Source organism: Colobus angolensis, unplaced genomic scaffold (genome assembly GCF_000951035.1).
Source record: "Colobus angolensis palliatus isolate OR3802 unplaced genomic scaffold, Cang.pa_1.0 Scaffold3, whole genome shotgun sequence".
Classification (NCBI taxonomy): Eukaryota; Metazoa; Chordata; class Mammalia; order Primates; family Cercopithecidae; genus Colobus; species Colobus angolensis.
Window position 1 is genome coordinate 1,541,312 of NW_012116265.1, and position 19,879 is coordinate 1,561,190.

The window sequence follows — 19,879 nt, forward strand, 5'->3', positions numbered from 1 at the left end:
TTTATATGTTAAAAGTGATCTTGTATAACTTGAAATTCTGTAATTAAAAAAGATCTAATTTCTAGCTTTTGCTTTGATTATATTTAATTAAATGAAGAGGTTAAATTTCCTTATTAGGTTTAATATTGTATCATATTTAAATTTATTTTTAAGGTATCCAGATGCAGATAAGATACCAGATGCAATTTATTTATTTACATATATATATATTTGTGAAATCATCTTTCTAACATTTTTTTCTTCCTTCTATTGACTCCTTGGCCTCAAAGATGACAAACATGCAAAATGGAGGGGGTAAAACCTCACAAAATATTGACATGAAACAGTAGTACATGTGATACTGATTCAGGCTAGATTGAAATATGAACTTTTTAGTTATTTTAAGAAATTGGATGATAAGTACTAATGCTTTTTATAACACTTTACTATTTAGAAAAGTCACACACATTTGATCATTCAGTTGATTCCCTCAAATCCTTTGAGATAAGCATGTTCATTTTACAAAATAGGCAACAAAGTCTGGCCCTGGTGATAGGTCCATGATTCATGTCCACTTCTGACTCTCAAGTTCTCTGTTCCTTTTTTTTCTCAGTCAGGTGACTGTTCAGTAAATCTGACTTGGATCTTGCCTACAGGAGCTTAGTCATGAAATATCCAAATGACTTTGTAAGCAGTATGATTCATTTTAAGATGTGGTATGATTCATTTTAAGATGTTCTCTGAAGGCAGCATTGTAGTGTACTGTCATTAATTACAAATGAAATGTAAAATTATGATGTGCTGATTTGTTGCAATCAATTACATTTTATGTTCAATTTTATTTTAAACCAAATGTTGAAGACCATGGCACCATGTCTAGGTGTTCCAGAGAAGAGACTCTGATATGGCAAGTTTTACTATGTCATAGATGTAGAATAACTCTTTTTCTCTTTTTCCAAACTGGACTAAATGTCAGTTGCTTTATTGCTGAACTTTTAAAGTGCGCCCCTCCACCTTTTTTTTTTTTTTTAACTTCCAAAAAATTATTTTGGCATGTGAGATTATTTCACAGAAATATTTTATTTGGCTTAAAACTCATTTCTGAATAACCATATTTTCTCTGCCCATATAAATACAGTTCTGATTTCAAATTTGTGGTTTGAATTAGAGTTCAGTTTTTGTAGAGAAATATTCAGAATCTCTGATGGGAGGAAAATAAGGGTGCCTGGAGAAAAAGAGGCTTCTATGGAGACCTTTGTAGTAGGTGTTTGACTTTCTTTTCCTTTCCAAACCCCTCATAGTTAATGCCGTCCTTTTAGTACCACCCCTTAAATTCCGAGTTTTCCCCCAGTCTCAAATATCAGAATACATTTAAACTACTGCTTGAGTTTAACAGCCCTTTGTATTCCACATCACATTAGCTCAGGGACAAACTGTGTGTTCTGATAGTGAGTTTAGGAAATTTTAACCCTGTCATTTTCGCCTTAAGGATGTTTTGACTCTACCTTTCTGAATACAGAGACTTTAATAAAAATCATACCAATCTTAAGTTTTCATCAAGAAAGTATTTTTGATTTGGACTTTTAAACAGTTTGATTTCTTGATCAGTTTTTCATAGAGCAAAGTTAAAATTTTCTACTTTATTTTACTAAAATTTGTATGAGGCTCAGCTCTGCTTTGTGGATTTTACTCTGAAGATGTCTGTCATTTCACTTTCTCTCTCTTTTTATTTTATTTTATTTATTTATTTATTTTGGGAGACAGGGTCTCGCTCTGTTGTCCAGGCTGGAGTGCAGTGGCGCAGTCTCAGGTCACTGCAATCTCTGCCTCCTGGGCTCAGGCGGTCCTCCCACTTCGGCCTCCTAAGTACCTGGGATTACAGGCTCATGCCACCACACCTGGGTAATTTTTGTATTTCTTGTAGAGACAGGGTTTTGCTATGTTGCCCAGGCTGGTCTCAAACTCCTGAGCTCAAGCAATGTGCTTACCTTGGCCTCGCAAAGTGCTGGGATTACAAGCGTGAGCCATTGCGCCCAGCCTGTCTTTTTTTAATAAGAGACAGTATAGTGTAGTGTTATATCCTGGTTATGTTCTAAATCGGTACTGTCCAGTAGGAATATACTGTGAGCCATGTGTAATTTTAAATTTTTTAGTGACCATGTTAAAACAGTAAAAAGCTATAGGTGAAATTAAGTGTGATAATATGTTTTATATAGGGACAGGCACAGTGCCTCACACTTGTAATCCCAACATTTTAGAAGGCTATGGCAGGAGAATTACTTGAATGCAGGAGTTTGAGACCAGCCTAGGCAACGTCATGAGACCCCATCTCTACAAAAAGTCAGAAATTAGCTGGTTGTGGTGGTGCACACTGGTAATCTCAACTATTCCTGAGGTTGAGGCAGGAGCATGGCTTGACCCCAGGAGTTTGAGGCTGCAGTGAGCTATAATCATGCCACAGCCTGGGCAACAGAGCGAGATCCTGTCTCACATATATATACACACACATATATTTTATATATAACCCAATATAACCAAATTATTATATAGACATGTAATCAATATACAAATTATTAATTTTAGAGGAAAGTAGATAGGAGAGGGGAAATCTCAGAGAAAAGGAAGGTGGGGGTTGGGGGTAGGGTAACTAAGTTTGACCTCTGTTTCTCTGCTATCTTTCTGTAGCCTTGGGGAGGAATGGATGAGGAAGGAGAAGACCATGCCCATCTTTACTGGCTCCTACTTTAGTTTGTGAGTGGGACGGTTAAGTCAAAACAGTAACAAGAGGTTGACTTATTTGCTGAGTTCTATTTACATTCAGAATGTAGTACTAGAAAAGGCCCAGATAACACCATGTGCTAGTAGTATACATGTGCACATTAGCAATCTAAAGTGTCTTTTACTGACTCAGACTTTAATAACAGTCCTGTCCACCCCCACCTTTTCGCCCTCTCTCTCCCCTTCTCTCTCTCCCTCTTTCATCCAAGTTTAAATTCCTTACTGGAAAGACAGGAAAGGAAAAGTTTGTAGTAGATTTTCCAAATACAGACCTTGCTTTTATAATATGGTTATGGCAACCATCTCTGTTTTGGTAAAATTGGCCTATTATATGAATGACATTTTGCAAGTTAGATTTCTGCAATTTAGGAAAACCACAAGCCATCGTAAACAGTTAAACAAGATATTTTATATATGAATTTAGTACCACAAATCGGAATTTTGGGCATTGTACAGAAGCATTGTACGGAGCAGAATGAAAACATAAAGCATACCTGGCCTCATCTGTTAGGCTCAGAGGAAAATTCTTTAAGAAAGTGAGTTGGAAACAGAGACATGAAAGGTGAATAGGAGTTAATAGGCAGTCCTGATGGAAAAGAGCTTTCCAGGCAGGAAAAAAAGAAAAAAATGACAAAACATTTGCAGAATTCTTACAATGGGAATTTAGAGTCTAGAAGTATACCATACATTTATGGTCAATTGATTTCCAGCAAGGGTGCCAGAAGAATAGTTTCTTCACCATATAATGCTGAAACAAGTGGATATCCATGTGCAAAAGAATGAAGTTGGACCCCTACCTCACACCATGCACAAAAATTAACTCAAAATGGAGAGTAGACCTAAATTTTAGAATTAAAACTATAAAACCCTTAAAACATAGGTGTTGGGTTAGGTATAGTTTCTTAGATATGATGCCAAAAGCACAAGCAACAAAAGAAAAACTACATTGGACTTCTTAAAAATGGAAAACTTTTATGCTTCAAAAGATATCAAGAAAGTGAGATGACAACTCACAGAATGGGGAAAAAAATGTTTGTAAGTCATATCTGATAAAGGAACTTGTATCCAGCTACTACTAGGAAAATACAGCGTAATTCAAAGAAAAAGGTTTGTGGCAGAGTCTAGCATTTGGATGTGAATGTTTCTAGATAGAGCTCTCCTCTTCATTTCTTTCAGAACAAAAACTGATAATCTAGCTTAAAATTAGTGAGCATCTCTTTCAGCTCAAACTATTCATTTCTGGCATAACAGGGGTAAACTCTGTGTTTGACTGAGAGTTCCTTAGTCCAGAAATCCTTGCCCTGTGGTGTGGCTGAATTTAGGAACATGGTATCACCTGTTGTAATTCTAGACTTTGCCTTTAACACTGGTTAAATTCCAGCTATTCCAGCAAGATTTTATGGATTTTGCTTCCTTTTAAAAGAATAATTTAAAAATAAACTAGTCCGGGCATCCTTCTAAGTCAGTCATAAGCTATAATATCTTGATTTGTATATTAGAGCCGATTATTATGTTTTGCAATTTCCTTACCCCCAGAATGGTTTGTCCTATCCGCTGCATCTTGAGCCATGGTCTTAGTTGTGTGAGATACACTTCTTGGTCAGCTCACCAAAAACAGTCTGGCCAGGAAAATAGAAAAAGGAAAATGTTAAATTGTCCTTTCCACTTCCTCCCATTAAGTAAGAGTGTCTCTGGAAATGTTTCATGCAAGGAGGCAGTGATGAAAATCTCTTCTTTGCTATTAAGTTTTTAAAGAGGATGAAAACCTTTCTTGGTTTTTCAGTGTTGTATTACAGAGTTGATTACTTTCTTGGGAGTAAACCATGTGAATTAGTGCACTCTGGCTTCTAGAGGATTTCTATATGAGAGCCTGGTTCCCTGGACCAAAGAAGAAATGGAAGTTAATGAATATTCCCAATTAGAATAAGTGTATATATTCAGAGGCTATAATAAAGATCTCATAAATCTCATTATATAGTCATCCAGACTATTTTAATCAGTTAATGGCTATCTTTTTTCACATATTTTACAACAGATGAGCTCCGACAAGAAATGCTGGATGATGTACAAAAGAAATTGATGAACTTAGCAAACAGCTCAGAAGGAAAAGTGGACAAGTATGCTTTTTCCTTTTAATGTTTGTATGTTTTGTGGAAATTGCTTTTATGGTTTAAAAAAAAAACTTCTAAATGTAGATATTTATATGTGATTAGATTTTTCAAAAGCCTTTTTTCCCCTTACTCTGTAGTGAGGAAGGATGCAGCTTTAATGGGAAGTCAGCAGAATCACTTACCTTCTTTTATTTTTAATGTAGATTTTTTTCCAACTCATTTTTTTTTCTTAAAACCATATGGAAGAGCTAAAATATCACCTCAGTAAGAAGTACTTAGAAAATAAAAAATTTACGTCTACCATTCTTTTTTGCTTCTTTTACTGTCCTTAAATGAACGTAATTTTGCTCAAATATATTAGATCTGAAACCTCGGTATCTATGTAACAGTAGCTCCTTTAATATTTTTAAAATGTATATATTATTAGTAAATTTTTAATAAATTTGGATGGGGAAATATAAGCATAACATTAAACACAACAGTCATCACCATTTAAGTTTCTGCTTCCGGTGAACATTGGCCCAGTCAGGCGCTTGGAATTACTAAGGAGGCACCACCTCAGTCAGTTACTGGGTTGAAGAAAGTGGGTGGCTAGTAAGTGAGGTTTTAAAAGGTATACATTTTGGGATGTTTGAAATATTCTTTTTTATTTTATTTTGTTTGAAATATTAGACTTGTCAAGATTTTTTAAAGACACTTTAAAATATTTTGTTTAGACTTTTTTATAAGTAAATATTTAATTGTTTAATATAATTAAATATTTCTATGTTTAGTGTTTGGGTGCACTTAATGTTGAGTTCACTTGAGCTGTTTCTGTCTTTATTTTCAGAGTCCTAATGAGAAACCTCTTCATTGGTCATTTCCACACACCGAAAAATCAGCGTCATGAAGTGTTACGGTTGATGGGGAGCATCCTAGGCGTCAGAAGGGAGGAGATGGAGCAGGTGACTGGATGATGAAAGCCATCTGAACACATTCATAACCCAGATAGTGGCTTTGTAGACGATTACTTCCTTTTACTCTATGTAACTTTTACTGAGTGTAATTTTATCAGTGTGGAAATGGAATTACTATATACAACATTGAAGAGGCTGATTTGTTCAATATACATGATAATAGTTTAAATGTTTTGTAACTTACAAACCACTTCTCATATCAGGATGCTGAAATGTTGAAATATCCCCAGACTTTCATTTGAGATGGTGCTTGGGATGGCATTTTATTATATTTGTAGCCTCTATCAGTAGGAAACATTTACTAGGACTTGAACTTGACGAGCATGCTTTACAACTCTCAGAAATTATGTAAAACTGGTCCTTGTTTTTTTTTTCTTGTACTGATAATATTTGTCTGTTTTAAAATAATCTTTCAGTTGTTCCATGATGATCAGGGCGGTGTTACCAGGTGGATGACGGGGTGGCTTGGAGGAGGATCAAAAAGTGTTCCCAACACACCTTTGAGACCAAATCAGCAATCTGTGCTTAATAGTGTAAGAACCAATTTTATTCTTGCTTAAGGTGAATAGTGAAGTGACTGTATATTACATTCACTTGCAAAGAATCAGATTTCTTTTTTAAATTATTTTATACAACCCTTTTATTTTGAAGTTGCAGAAACTGAGTTCCAGAGAGGTGATTAAGCTTAAGGATAACAAGCCAGTTTTCATAATTTTATTGCATATAGGTTTTATTTTAACTGTATATGGTGCTTTTATTTTTCAAAATATTAACTTTTCCTTTGTACTTGATCATGCTGCCTTAAGCAGTCTTGCTACTAAATTATGATAGCAAGATAGAGGATTTATTTTATTTGTGTATATATGTTCCAAATCACTGAGCCAGTAAATACTTACTGAGTACCTGCTGTGAACTAGACTGTTCTAAGCATTGAGGATGCAGCTGCAAATTGATAGACAAGGTGCCTGCCCTCATAAAACTTAGATTCTCAAAGGAGGAGGCAGTTAATAAACATGAAAACACAGTGCCTGGTATGTTGTAGGCTCTAGATGAATATTAATTGAATTGAGTAGCATTATGAGTTAGAATGTGGAGTTTCTTTCTCTTAGTTTTTTGTTTGTTTTTGTTTTTCTGAGACAGAGTTTTGCTCTGTCGCCCAGGCTGGAGTGCAGTGGCACGATCTCGGCTCACTGCAGCCTCGGCCTCTTGGGTTCAAGCAATTCTCCTGCCTCAGTCTCCCGAGTAGCTGGGATTACAAGTGCCCAGCAGCAAGCACGCCCAGCTAATTTTTGTATTTTTAATGGAGACTGGGTTTCACCATGTTGGCCAGGCTGGTCTTGAACTCCTGACCTAGTGATCCACCCGCCTTGGCCTCCCAAAGTGCTGGGGTTACAGGTGTGAGCCACTACACCCGGCCTCTCTTAGTTTTTTAATAAAGAGAACATGAAGGATAGGTGACTTACCCAGAGCTGGTTAAAGATAAAACCCATTTTACTTGGCTGTCATAAAATTTAATTTAAAGGAAAGGTCTACACTACATTATTTTAATCTGATAATGTTATTGGTGATCTTTTGCTGTTATATTCATTGGTTGGACCTAACTAGAAAATTATGTCTAATGTGTGTTTTCCTTTCATTTAATTTTTTATGTTTGTGTTAATAGTTATTAAAATGATCAGATTCATTAAGTGCTATTCATTGATGGCAAGAAAAATAAGTATTATCAGTTGGCTAATTCTGACCATGAGATGCTAGAAGTGAGTGTTACCATCAAAGAATATTGATTAAATTGTTAAATTTTTGTAATGATCATCTATCTAAAGTGCTAGTATTTTAGGCTGGGTGTGGTGGCTCATGCCTATAATCCCAGCACTTTGGGAAGCCAAAGTGTGCGGATCACAAAGTCAGGAGTTTGAGACCAGCCTGACCAACATGATGAAACCACATCTCTGCTAAAAATACAAAAATTAGCCGGGCATGGTGGCACGCACCTGTAATCCCAGCTACTCAGGAGGCTGAGGCAGGAGAATCACTTGAACCTGGGAGGCGGAGCTTGCAGTGAGCCGAGATAGCGCCATTGCACTCCATCCTGGGCGACAGAGCAAGACTCCATCTCAAAAAAAAAAAAAAAAAAAAATGCTGGTATTTTCAATTGTTCACAAAGCTGATTTGTAAAAAAAAATTATTCAAATAGCATGATTAGTTTTTAATATTTAATTAGAAAAGCTGGTACATGTCCTTAGTTGTAGTGAATATAACTTAATTATCTAGCCTAATATAACCAAAATATTTTTTCTTAGTCTTTTTCAGAACTTTTTGTTAAATTTCTAGAAACAGAATCTCATCCATCCATTCCACCACCAAAGCTTTCTGTTCATGATATGAAACCTCTGGATTCACCAGGAAGAAGAAAACGAGATACAAATGCACTAGAAAGTTTTAAAGGTAAAACTAGAGATTTAATTTTTCTGTAATTTAAAAATTGAATGTTTAATGTATGATTATGTTTCACAGTGATATTAACTAAATGTTTAGTGTTTTTGAAACTGTGTAATGAGGACTTCCAGAATTCCAATAAGGCATCAGACTTTTGCTTCATATATTCTTGTAGCAATCTGATATTTAATTGACTTAGATTAATTTAAATGGTAAGAAATATCCTCCCTTTGTATATCCGAATAATAATTCTCTGTCTGCCTAACCAGCTTTGAATTATTCCTCTGGAAGTAATGGGGAACTGGTTACATCTTTCTTGGCCACCTGCTTTCCTTTCTCACTAATGGTGCTTCTTGCTAATCCGAGTTAGATGTGTGTATATAGTTTGAGAAGGGTTTTTCTCCTTTGAAAATTTAAGTGCTACATTCAGTAACCAAACATAGGCATGTTAATTTATATAAGCGCAGTTTAACAAACTGAGACTCCAGGAATGTAGAAATCACTCTTTTATGTTGAAAGATCTGCCTAGAGCAGATGGTTGTTAACATGTGTACATGTTTTTCTGTCCCACTAAATTGTAAAGGTTTTATTTATGTTCATGTCATGTATACTGGCATGCAGGAAAATTTATCAAATTGAAATTGAATTGTAATCTGTTGGACTATAAACAAATTCTTTATTGGAAGAGCTATTTTCTGAAATCTTCATATTTTAATATAGACTAACATGTTTACTAATTGGACTGTAAAAGTATATGTTATATACTCATTGATATCACACATCAGTGCTTAAATTTGGATAAAATAATAAAGAATTTATATTCTGAAATTTTTAAAACTTCTGTCGTTTAGATAAATATTTCTATTTTTCTGGACTTGTATAGGAAAGTAGTAAAATTTATCAGCCCTTTAGATAGTAGCTTTGCCTGCTAAGTTTAGTGAAAAGTTATAACTTTATCTAAGAGGTGTAGACTATACTGAAAACAGTTTTTCTTGTTACACTAGGTGGTAGCATCTTGAAATAGATTCCCAAATTCGTTATGGCAGGCTCTTGCCCTCCCTCTCTTCCCTTCTTCCTTTCCCCTTCTTTTCCCACCCTTCCTTCCCCTTTTCTTCCCTTCTTCTTTCTTATCCCTCTCTCTCCCTCCCTTCCCCTTCTATTCTCTCCCTTTTCTTCCTCTTTCCTACCTTTCCCCTTTATTTTATTAAGTCCAGTGCCCAGCTTGATTTGCATTGATAGGATACAAAAGCTGGTGATGGTTTGGGTTGATACAGGCTTTGCATGAACAAAGCAAGCTTAATCTTTAATCCTGAATTTGGCAGTGTGTCAGAGCTCACTAGGTAACACCAGAAGCTTGCCCAGAGTTTGGAGAGTTGTCATTCACAGGAAAGTACAGCTTGGGAACCCCGAGAGTGCTCAATGATAAGCAGATTTGACGAATTTGTCTTAGTGCTTTCTTTGCTTTAGGAGGTCTTTTTATTTGAGTTTCCCATTGCTGAAGTGGGTACCTTCAAAGGATTGCTTGTCTCTTACCATTGAAGCTGTTAGTGGTCTTGGGTATTAAAGCAGAATCTGTCCACTAAAACATTAGGAATTTACCTATTCCAATAAAAAGGAATTGTATTAGCCCAACGTCACAGAAGAATAATCTAATCAAGATTGTTTTCAAACCTTTGACCGCCTAAAACATGATCAGATAAGGTATGTATATATTGTTTTTTCTTCTGAACTGTTATTGTAATATGGGTTTGTTTTTCTTTATTATAATTATTTGGGGGAAATGTAACTCCTCAAATCCTTCGTTATTCAGGTGGGTAAGTAAAGAGTTTGCCTTGCAACATAGATGACACCATTTAAAAAGCTGTTATTATGGTAAATGAAGTTCATCAGTTACATAACTGGTATTTAAGTATAAAACAAGAGTTTTAATGTTTAATAAAGTATTAGATAAGCATACAAATACTCTTCTCTTGCCTTTTCTTTCCCTATTCATTCCTCTTATTCCTTTTCTTCTTTCATCCTCCTGTCATGAATAGCATTGGTTTTTTATCAGAAAATGTTTTGAAATACCAAGAGTGTACATTAGTCAGATTTTAGCCGTACAGATTAGTATTTGTGTTTAGGAATTGAGGCCTATTTGTGCTTTCATTTTTTTTTTTTTAATTTTAATTTTTTGTTTTTGAGATGGAGCTTTGCTCTTGTCGCCCAGGCTGGAGTACAATGGTGCAATCTCCAGTCACTGCAACCTCCGCCTCCTAGGTTCAAGCGATTCTCTAGCCTCAGCCTCCCAAGTAGCTGGGATTACAGGCACCTGCCACCACACCCAGCTAATTTTTTATTTTGTATTTTTAGTAGAGACGGCGTTTCACTATGTTGGCCAGGCTGGTCTCAAACTCCCGACAGATGATCCGCCCACCTCAGCCTCCCAAAGTGCTGGGATTACAGGTGTGAGCCACCACGCCTGACTGTGTTTTCATTTTGAATTAGGAACAGTCCAGAAAGATGTGCTGGATACCAGTGTTATTACTGTCAAGGGAGAATTTTTAAGTTGATAAGTAATACATTGATTATTTTTATTTATCTGTTAATCAATTTAACAGTATTACATAGATAACTTTCTTCATGCTATTACTTATATTCAGAGAGTTATTTCATTTTGACTTCTTTGTGCAAGATAGGAGACTAAATCCATATTTTATTCTTTAGATACAGTGGAATCCAGGTCTGGTAGAAGAACAGATGTAAATCCGTTTTTGGCTCCTCGCTCGGCAGCTGTGCCTCTTATTAACCCAGCTGGACTTGGACCTGGTGGGCCCGGGCATCTTCTTCTGAAACCCATCTCAGATGTTTTGCCCACATTTACACCTTTGCCAGCGTTGCCTGACAGCAGCGCTGGGGTTGTGCTGAAAGACCTTTTAAAGCAATAGATGATTCTCAGCCAGAGACAATCTAGCACTTTAAAGAAACCATGAACACTATATATGTATGTACTTTATCACAAAGTGGCCTTTGGGAAAAAGTCATGTATTTGTTCGCAGTTATGCTTTCTCTGAATTTAATAAAAATATTCCTAATGCTTTTAGAAACTGCAGGTGTCAGGAGCAAGTGTTTGCTATATAATCTGCTTTATTCCTTCTGATTTGACCTAATTTAAGCTAGGAACATTTAATTTACCTTTTACCTTAATTTACAAAAATACAGACAGGCAAAAGTACTAGTACCTGTATGGCAGCTTTTTATTTCCTTCTATGATTTCCAAGCTCGTTTAAGCTAGAGATTGTGGTTTATCAAGAGAGTTGGTTTGTTTTGTTTTGTTTTTTTTAATGAAAGATAAAATAATACTAGCATTGGCTTCTCTGCATAGTGCCGAAAGTTGATTTGAAGCATATATTGATCATCTTTAGAGGACTTTGTGGAGACAGGCCAACAAGATTGTCGCTGGAAGGTGATAGGTACTCTGAGGTGAAGTATGTATTTGGTCCTGTGCAATATTATCATGTGTGTAGATTCTTTTTTTGTTTCTTTTAAATAGAGATGGGGTCTCACTATGTCGCCAGGCTGCCCTTGAACTCCTGGGCTTGAGTGATCCTCCCACCTCGGCCTCTCAAAGTGCTGGGATTACAGGCATGAGCCACCGCACCTGGCCCTGTGTGTAGATTCATGTGACTGCCACCACAGGCAAGACACAGAAGACTTCCATTACAAGCATCCCTCATGTTGCCCTCTCATAATCATTGCCGCCTCTCTCCCTGGCCCTCTCTCCTTAATCCCTGACAACCCCCAACTGTTCTCCATCTCAGTCATTTTGTTATTTTGAGAATGTTATATAAATTGAATCAATATATAACCTCTTGAGACTGGCTTTTTTTCACTCAGCATAATCACCTTGAGATCCATCCAAGGTTTTGGATGTATCACTAGTTTGTTCCTTTTTATTATTGAGCATATAGTGCAGGTATATCACTTAGTTTTAGCAGCTAAGATATCTATTTAAAGATACCATCTTAAAACTAAATGTTTCTTTACACAAATTCATACAACTTTCATATAAGCATTAAACCATACAGCTGTATCTACATAAGTATAATTAGCAATATCACTGAGCAGGCCACTTCCTGCCTCCGTCTGCAGTGTTGACATATGAGGTACAGCAATCCGAGAGTCAACTGTTCTCATCACGGTGGCCACTGAGGGCAGTGAAATCACTTTGCTAGCACCAGTACCCAGATATTTGAAACTTAAAGTATTTCTTTAATTTTTCATAAACCCATTATTTAAAAAAATCCCAACTTGAAACTTAACTGTATCTGGATGTTCATATTTTTATTAGTTGTTGAAGTTGTACATTTAAAAAGACATTTCTTGCAAATTTTGTAAATTTCTCAATGCTTTTAAAATAGAAACATTTGTATAACAAGGAAGGAATGAAAATAAAACAAATTCAAACATGTGAATAGTCCTGGCTGAGGCCAGAACGGAATTTGGTTATTTGCAAGTTTTTACTGTGATTAACTGTACTTTCTAATGTATTTGGAAGACTAGAAGTCTTAATTCCATGTTGATGGGTGAAACTTGTTTTTCTGAAAAATGAAGTAACTGAGAATGCTGCTTCAGAATGTCTTGTATCTCCTTAGATAACTAATTTATATTGCCATCCTTTATTTACTATACTTTAAAAGAAGTTGTCATACAAGTTCTATATTAGAACTGTCAAACTGCCTCCTCTTGGTTTTTACCTATTATTATTTCTCTGTGAGTTGTTACTCCTTGGTTTTTATATGCTCCTAACAAAGATACTTTCACTGACTATCCTACATTATTTGCTGCTTGCCATTGAAATTTCACTTCAGTGTGGAGAAATGAAATACTACTTTCTAAGTTAAAAAGACACATGGTCCTTTATTTTTAAGAAATAGAATATGTAAAAAAAATTTCTCTTTTAATTTGAAAAAGAGATACATGGTTGGTATTTAAGTACTATGTCATCATATTTGAAATGCCTTTTGTGACATTTTTGAGTATTTCTTTCTCTGACCAAAACAACTTGTGCCCCTCTCATCCCAGAGTTTAACGTAAGTTTAAAAGCTGTTGTGGGTGGATTGCATAGCTAAACATCACAGAGCATGGTATTAAATGGCTGCTATTTAAATAAGTATGTGACCTTGTCCTAAAGCTATAATACTGGCCAGGCACGGTGGCTCACGCCTGTAATCCCAGAACTTTGGGAGGCCGAGGTGAGCAGATCACTTGAGGTCAGGAGTTCAAGACCAGCCTGGCCAACATGGTGAAACCCCATCTCTACTAAAAATACAAAAATTAGCTGGGCATGGTGGCAGGCGCCTGTAATCCCAGCTACTCAGGAGGCTGAGGCAGGAGAATCGCTTGACCCCGGGAAGCAGAGGTTGCAGGGAGCAACCACTCTACTGTACTCCAGCCTGAGTGACAGAGCAAGACTCTATCTCAAAAAAAAAAAAAAAAAGCTGTAGTACCTAATGTTTTCATTGTGTCATTGAAACTATAGCTGACTGGTATGTATACTAAGTGTTCGTTGATCTAAACCAGATATAAGTCATCGAGTTTTCTGAAACTTAGTTGTGTCAGAGATGAACCACCTGCTCACTGAACCGTCTTAGTAACCAGTGATGAAGCATATAATTCTAATGTTGGCACAGGACATTGCTAACAGTGCGTTTAACTGCAATATTTTAACTAGAGTAATTTTTCTGTTTATTTCTCTATTCACTCAGTAGAATTTGTGGTTGAATTCCACCTTCGCTGCCATAGATTTTTTACCACATTCCTAATGGTTTTCAACCTCTATACTGTAGTAGAAAATTCATCCAACTACTGAATTTAGTTTTAGCATAATACTGGATCAAATTGTTTGAATTTTCATTCCTGTCATTTTTGCTTTTTAAAAAATGAAACAAAACTAAACAACAAAACCCTAGGAAAAAAGGAATGGCTTCTTTCCAACTAGCCAATTAAAACGTCCAATATCTCCCCAAATAAAGCCTTAGGTTTCTTTTAACCTCTTAATGGTTAATTGAAAAGAGTACAGAAACTATCAAAATGCTTATCCAATCACTGGGGGGAAGAGCTGTGTCTTTAGGGACAGGAGAATGAAACGCTATTATGCATCAAACTTAAAAGCATTTGAACCTGATTTTTAAAGACAATGAGGTTTTCCACATATCGAAGTATTTAAAACATCTTCCATCCACAAAAATTTATCTTTAAGTTTTGTAAATATCAAGTAAGTATAGATGATATTTATTTTATATATTCCTATGGAAAAAATGCTGCTTTAATGTTCTGACATTTGTGATTATTTGCCAGTCTTTACTTTTTAATTTATTAAAAAGTTAAATACTAAGTTTTCTCTATGTAAAACAATTTAAATTGTCTTTTGATTTTTAGGGAAATATCTAAATGTGGGAAATTTCCAACGCAACCTTAATATTAGGTTGTGTTATTTATAGAGCTAAAGTTAATGCATTTTTGAATTTCTCAGGAGCACTGCAAGGCAAAAAAAATACTCCAAATAAAAATGATATATGTAAGTTGGCAATGTCTTCATTCACAATAAAAAAATTTTTAGCAAACAGCTGCTGACTTTTTCTTTAGAAATGACTTACACATGTTGTTTGTAGCAGTAGTTGATGAACTATTGAAGCTAATGTCTTTATTCACCGGATGTCTGCTATTAGGATGCTGTTTGAGCCTTGGAAATTTTAAGCATGAATAATTTATAAGATGCTTGAGATTATGTATGAAAACAGGATTTGAAAATCCTGTTTTCACACATAATCTCAAAAATTCTGTTTTCATACATAAACTCAAAAATTCTGTTTTCATACATAAACTCAAACATAACCTCATCTCAACAAAAATACAAAAATTAGCCAGGCATGGTGGCACATGCCTGTAATCCCAGCTACTCAGGAGGCTGAGGTAGAAGAATTGCTTGAACCTGGGAGGCGGGGGTTGCACTGAGCCGAGGTCGCGCCATTGCACTCCAGCCTGGGTGATAGAGCGAGACTCTGTCTCAAAAAAAAGATTAAAAGAGGATCTGAGAGGTTTTAACCAGCCTTTTTTTTCCTTCAGAGGGTATTGTACATCATTGGCCTCTGATCCTTTTGCAAGATAATCAGTATGTCTTCATTTTTTCTTAGCTGTGGATCTTGAGTGCTTCTAGTGGTTCATATGATGGCAATACTGGAAGGATCATGGCTTTTAAAGTTGACAGCATGATTGGAGTACTGATTTTGACCCTTTCTGTGTGACCTGTCACAGAATTACCTTGACTATGGGTGTTAATTTTTCTCATCTCTGAAATGAGCCAACACCTACCTAGTAAACCCCATGGGGTTGTTAGGATCAAATGACACATTCATTCACAATGTTTATTAAACGAATAAATGTGCCACTTGTGGAAATGCCTTCTAAAGTCCAAAATTCTATACAGACGTTCAAAGTTTATCACTGTCAAAGGGCAGATAAGAATGTCAGGGAGTTACTGAAGCCAAGAGTTCTTTCCAAAAGGTAGGGAGAGGTCAATGCATGAAGTGCCTGCTGCTGTGAGGGCTGGAGAGGTAAATATTAAGAAGCCTGTGCGGACTCGAGGACCAGAAGGTGGTTGTTGCCTTTGACTAGAGCCGTGTAGATGGAGTGGTAGGAACAAAGCCTCATTGTTGAGTGGGCGGGGAGCAAGTGGAGATAGTGTTTGTAAGCAACTCTGCTGAGAAACCAGATTGCAGAAGGGGAAGAGGGCATGAGTAGGAGAGGAAAGTGGGGGCGGTAGGAGAGTTGTTAGAAGCTGAGAGACTCGAGCTTATGGTAAATGCTTATGGTGAGGACACGATTAGATGGAAAGGCTGAAGAGAGTATAGAGAGAAGAGTTCCTGAGAAAGGGAAACAGGACCGGAGAACAGTTTTGAAGGGATTGGCCTTAGATGGGAAGGACCCCTTTATCGGGGCTGGCACTATGGAAGAGAGGGGAGATGTAGATGCGGGTGGATTTGGGTGGGGGAAGTTGCGGGAATTTTTCTCTGCAGTTGAAGGGAAGCTTATCTGCTAAAAACAAGGGGAGCAGGGCTTGGGGCTTGAGAAATTCACAGGTGGGAGAGACAGACACATGTCCAGATTACTAAAGAAGTACGAGAAATGCTCGGGGGGCTCATGCCAAGCACTAGGGGCCCTGAGTTGGGCCTGGAAGACTGATGGGAGGAGGGGGAGTGGTTATTTCAGCACATCTTGAAAGAAACGTTTGAGCACTTAGGAAGGAAGCAAGCTAGGAAATGAAATGTCAGAAAAAAGCCTAATGGTTCTTGCCCTAACCAATTCTACTGGAAAACAAAATGTCACTAATCAGAAACTTGTTTTCCTGTCTTTGGGACTTAGGTCATGTGAATAATGATATAGCTGAGGGTTTTATAGCATGTTATTGTCATAATTTAGTACATCCAGTAAATTAATAATCCACTATAATTATAACAATATTTGTCTTGAAGATAAAATTCAAAAATGTTACTGAGAGAAAAATGTAAAAATGTTTAAAAAATGGATCACTTAGGGCAAATATTTGAACCTTTAGTTGGTTTTTGTCTTAGCTCCTAAAATGGAATCTTCCTGTGTATCAGTCTTTTTAGCCTTTCTGGGGTTAAGAGAGTAATAATTTGCACTGTAGTGATATTTTAACTGTGATAATTTTCAGCTGTGACTTTTTACAAGCGTAATCTTTTCAGCTCTAACATTCTTTGACTTCACTGAATTATTTTTTACCTTAAAAATTAAATCTCAGTGATTTGAAAACATTTGTCTGCTAACTTAATACAAGAGTTTGGTAAAGTTGTTTTGTAAGTGTCCATGGACTCTTAAAAATGTAAGATACATCATTTCTTCCTGTAAAATGTAAGGCACTTAGATGTTGAAGGATATTGTGTTTCCTGTCACAATGAGTCAGTCAGTCTCAAGCCCTTGGTAACCCATGTGTGAACGGGAACGTACTGTACTCGAAATTCATACATTTCCCAAAGGACAAGGTTCCCACCTCCAGATGGTGAAGGGAGACATGATTTTTCTAAGAATTAGAAAATATATATTTGCTTCTGGTTTCCTCTTCATCTGTTTAGATGTATTTAAAGAACTGTGCTGTCATCCGTGAGTCAACACACAAATCCCTTTACTAAAGGATCACTTTACTAAAGGTATATTCAGACACTCTCTGAGTAAAAAGATGGTGGTGGTGACGAACTTACAAGATCTAATGAGGTAAGTTTTATTTTTGAAAATTTATATGGACTGCTTAGTTTTTGAAATTTTTTGGAATCATTTTAAAGTCTTCTCCCTAAAGCGTTTCCATGCCACATGCACACGTATTCCGAGGGTAGTCTCACCTGCCTGCATTCAACCTGTACTGCTCTCGTCAGCATTGCACTTGGCAACTGTAGCTTCTGTGTTGAAAATATGATGATCGTAAAAATCAATTCTTCATAAAATTGCTACTCGAGGAATTAAGACTTTTCTTCTGAGTCTTTCCACTCCCCCCGCTTTAGACACCAGTGTTACTTGCTAAAAAGAAATTTTACCTCGATGTCATTTATTTTATTTTATTTTATTTTATTTTTTGAGACAGAGTCTCACTCTGTTGCCCAGGCTGGAGTGTAGTGGCGTGATCTTGACTCACTACAACTTCTGCCTCCCGGGTTCAAACGATTCTCCTGCCTCAGCCTCTCGAGTAGCTGGGATTACAGGTGTGTGCCACCATACCTGGCTAATTTTTGTATTTTTAGTAGAGACGGGGTTTCACTATGTTGGCCAGGCTGGTTTTGAACTCCTGACAGGTGATCCGCCCGCCTCGGCCTCCCAAAGTGCTGGGATTACAGGCGTGTGCCACCGTGCCCGGCCCTAATAGCATTCTTTAATTTGTGTGTATGCATGTGTATGTGTCAAATGTTTAAAACATTTACGAGGAGACAATTGGGTATTAGGAGGGACATCGGACTATGGTGGTGTGAAGAGGTCAGCCAATTCTCCTTGTAAGAAACAAGTATAAAACTAAAATTGTCAAAACCAACCATTTGGGAGCTCTGGAAATTGACCAAAGGCAGACAAGAAATTGAGTTATTTTTGAAAAGCTTCTAGAGCTTTGGGTGGGAACCTGGAGTCTGTGGCCTTCCTACCTGGGGCTTCCGTCACCCCTCAAACCTCCTGGCTTTTCTAGCCCTGAACTGGTATGAAAACCAGCAGCTTTGTTGCCTGAGGTGGTGAACAATGGTGGAGGTTGGGTGGTGCAGGACCCATGATGTCAATTAAAAGTGGTGAACTTGGAAGGAAACAAATGGAGAAAACTCTGTTTTGCTAGCCTGAGATTGCAATTCCAGATAGGGCAAGTGGTCAGCAGAAATTTAAAGCAGACATCCTGAAACAGAGAGGCATAGAAGGGCCACGGTTGAGACTTGAGAGCGCCCCATGGGACGGAAAAGCCTAGACCAGCAGAGACTGGCCTTTGAGTGAGCTGCTGAACCTACACTCAGATCCATCCGCGGTGCATGGAAGCCTTTCGAGGCGCCAGGTGTTTAACCAGCACAGCTATGCAGGAGCGACCCCTGGGAAGCCAGACCAAAAGATAAAAAGACTGTAAAACTAAGCAGAGATGTGAGCAGCCACATTCTCTTGTGTGGGAGGCAGATTCTGCAGTTACATTCAATCAAGCTTTAAAAAAAATCAAACTATGTCAGAATCAATACTTGCTACATCGTCTAGTTTTTAACCAGAAATTATGAGTAAGACAAAGAAGAAAGTGAGGCCCATACTCAGGAAAAAGCAGTCCAAAGAAACTGTGTGGGTCTGGAAGTTGGATTTAACCCAGAAAAACTTGAAAGCAGCAATTGCAAATACGAAGTATTAAAGGAAAGTATATCTAAAGAACACCGAGTAAGATATTACCACTTGCGCACTCATTCCCAAGCTTTATCAAATCAGGTGCCGTATTTTCAATCAAACAGGATGCCATATTTTCTAAAGAATTTAAAAAATACTTTTACTTAAAACTTTGAACATAGACATGAAAGTAGAGTGAGTAACATAGTGATTCCGTGTACTCATCACCAGCCTTAACAATTATCCATTCAAGCTTATCAACTCTTTTCTTTTTCTTTTTTTTCTTTTTCTTTTTCTTTTCTTTTCTTTCTTTCTTTTCTTTTCTTTTTTTTTTTGAGACGGAGTTTTGCTCTTGTTGCCCAGGCTAGAGTGCAATGGCACGATCTCGGCTCACTGTATCCTCAGCCTCCCAGGTTCAAGCGATTCTCCTGCCTCAGCCTCCCGAGTAGCTGGGATTACAGGCTAATTTTGTATTTTTAGTAGAGATGGGGTTTCTCCATGTCGGTCGGGCTGGTTGCCAACTCCCGACCTCAGGTGATCCGCCCGCCTCAGTTTCCCAAAGTGCTGGGATTACAGGCGTGAGCCACCGCGTCCGACCCCAAGCTTATCAACTCTTGTTTCATCTTGGGCCCCCACCTACTTCCTTTTTTAAAATTTTGAAAGGATTTTTACATAACATCTTAAAACTACCATAAGAAGCAAATAGGAGTAACAAATCTTGTTATTCTTTTTAGG

General features: G+C 37.1%; 1 protein-coding gene across 1 annotated transcript in view; it reads left to right on the plus strand.

The window, feature by feature from the left end:
• The window catches only part of TRIP11 (thyroid hormone receptor interactor 11), a 72,507-nt gene extending 57,640 nt beyond the window's left edge, over positions 1-14,867 (plus strand). Inside the window, exons 17-21 of the mRNA XM_011949793.1 lie at positions 4,793-4,874; positions 5,698-5,812; positions 6,241-6,357; positions 8,125-8,269; positions 10,967-14,867. Of these exons, the coding sequence (XP_011805183.1) occupies positions 4,793-4,874; positions 5,698-5,812; positions 6,241-6,357; positions 8,125-8,269; positions 10,967-11,187 (680 nt within the window). The 3' untranslated portion in view covers positions 11,188-14,867. The remainder of the gene's footprint in view (positions 1-4,792; positions 4,875-5,697; positions 5,813-6,240; positions 6,358-8,124; positions 8,270-10,966) is intronic.
• The last annotated feature ends 5,012 nt before the right edge of the window (positions 14,868-19,879 follow it).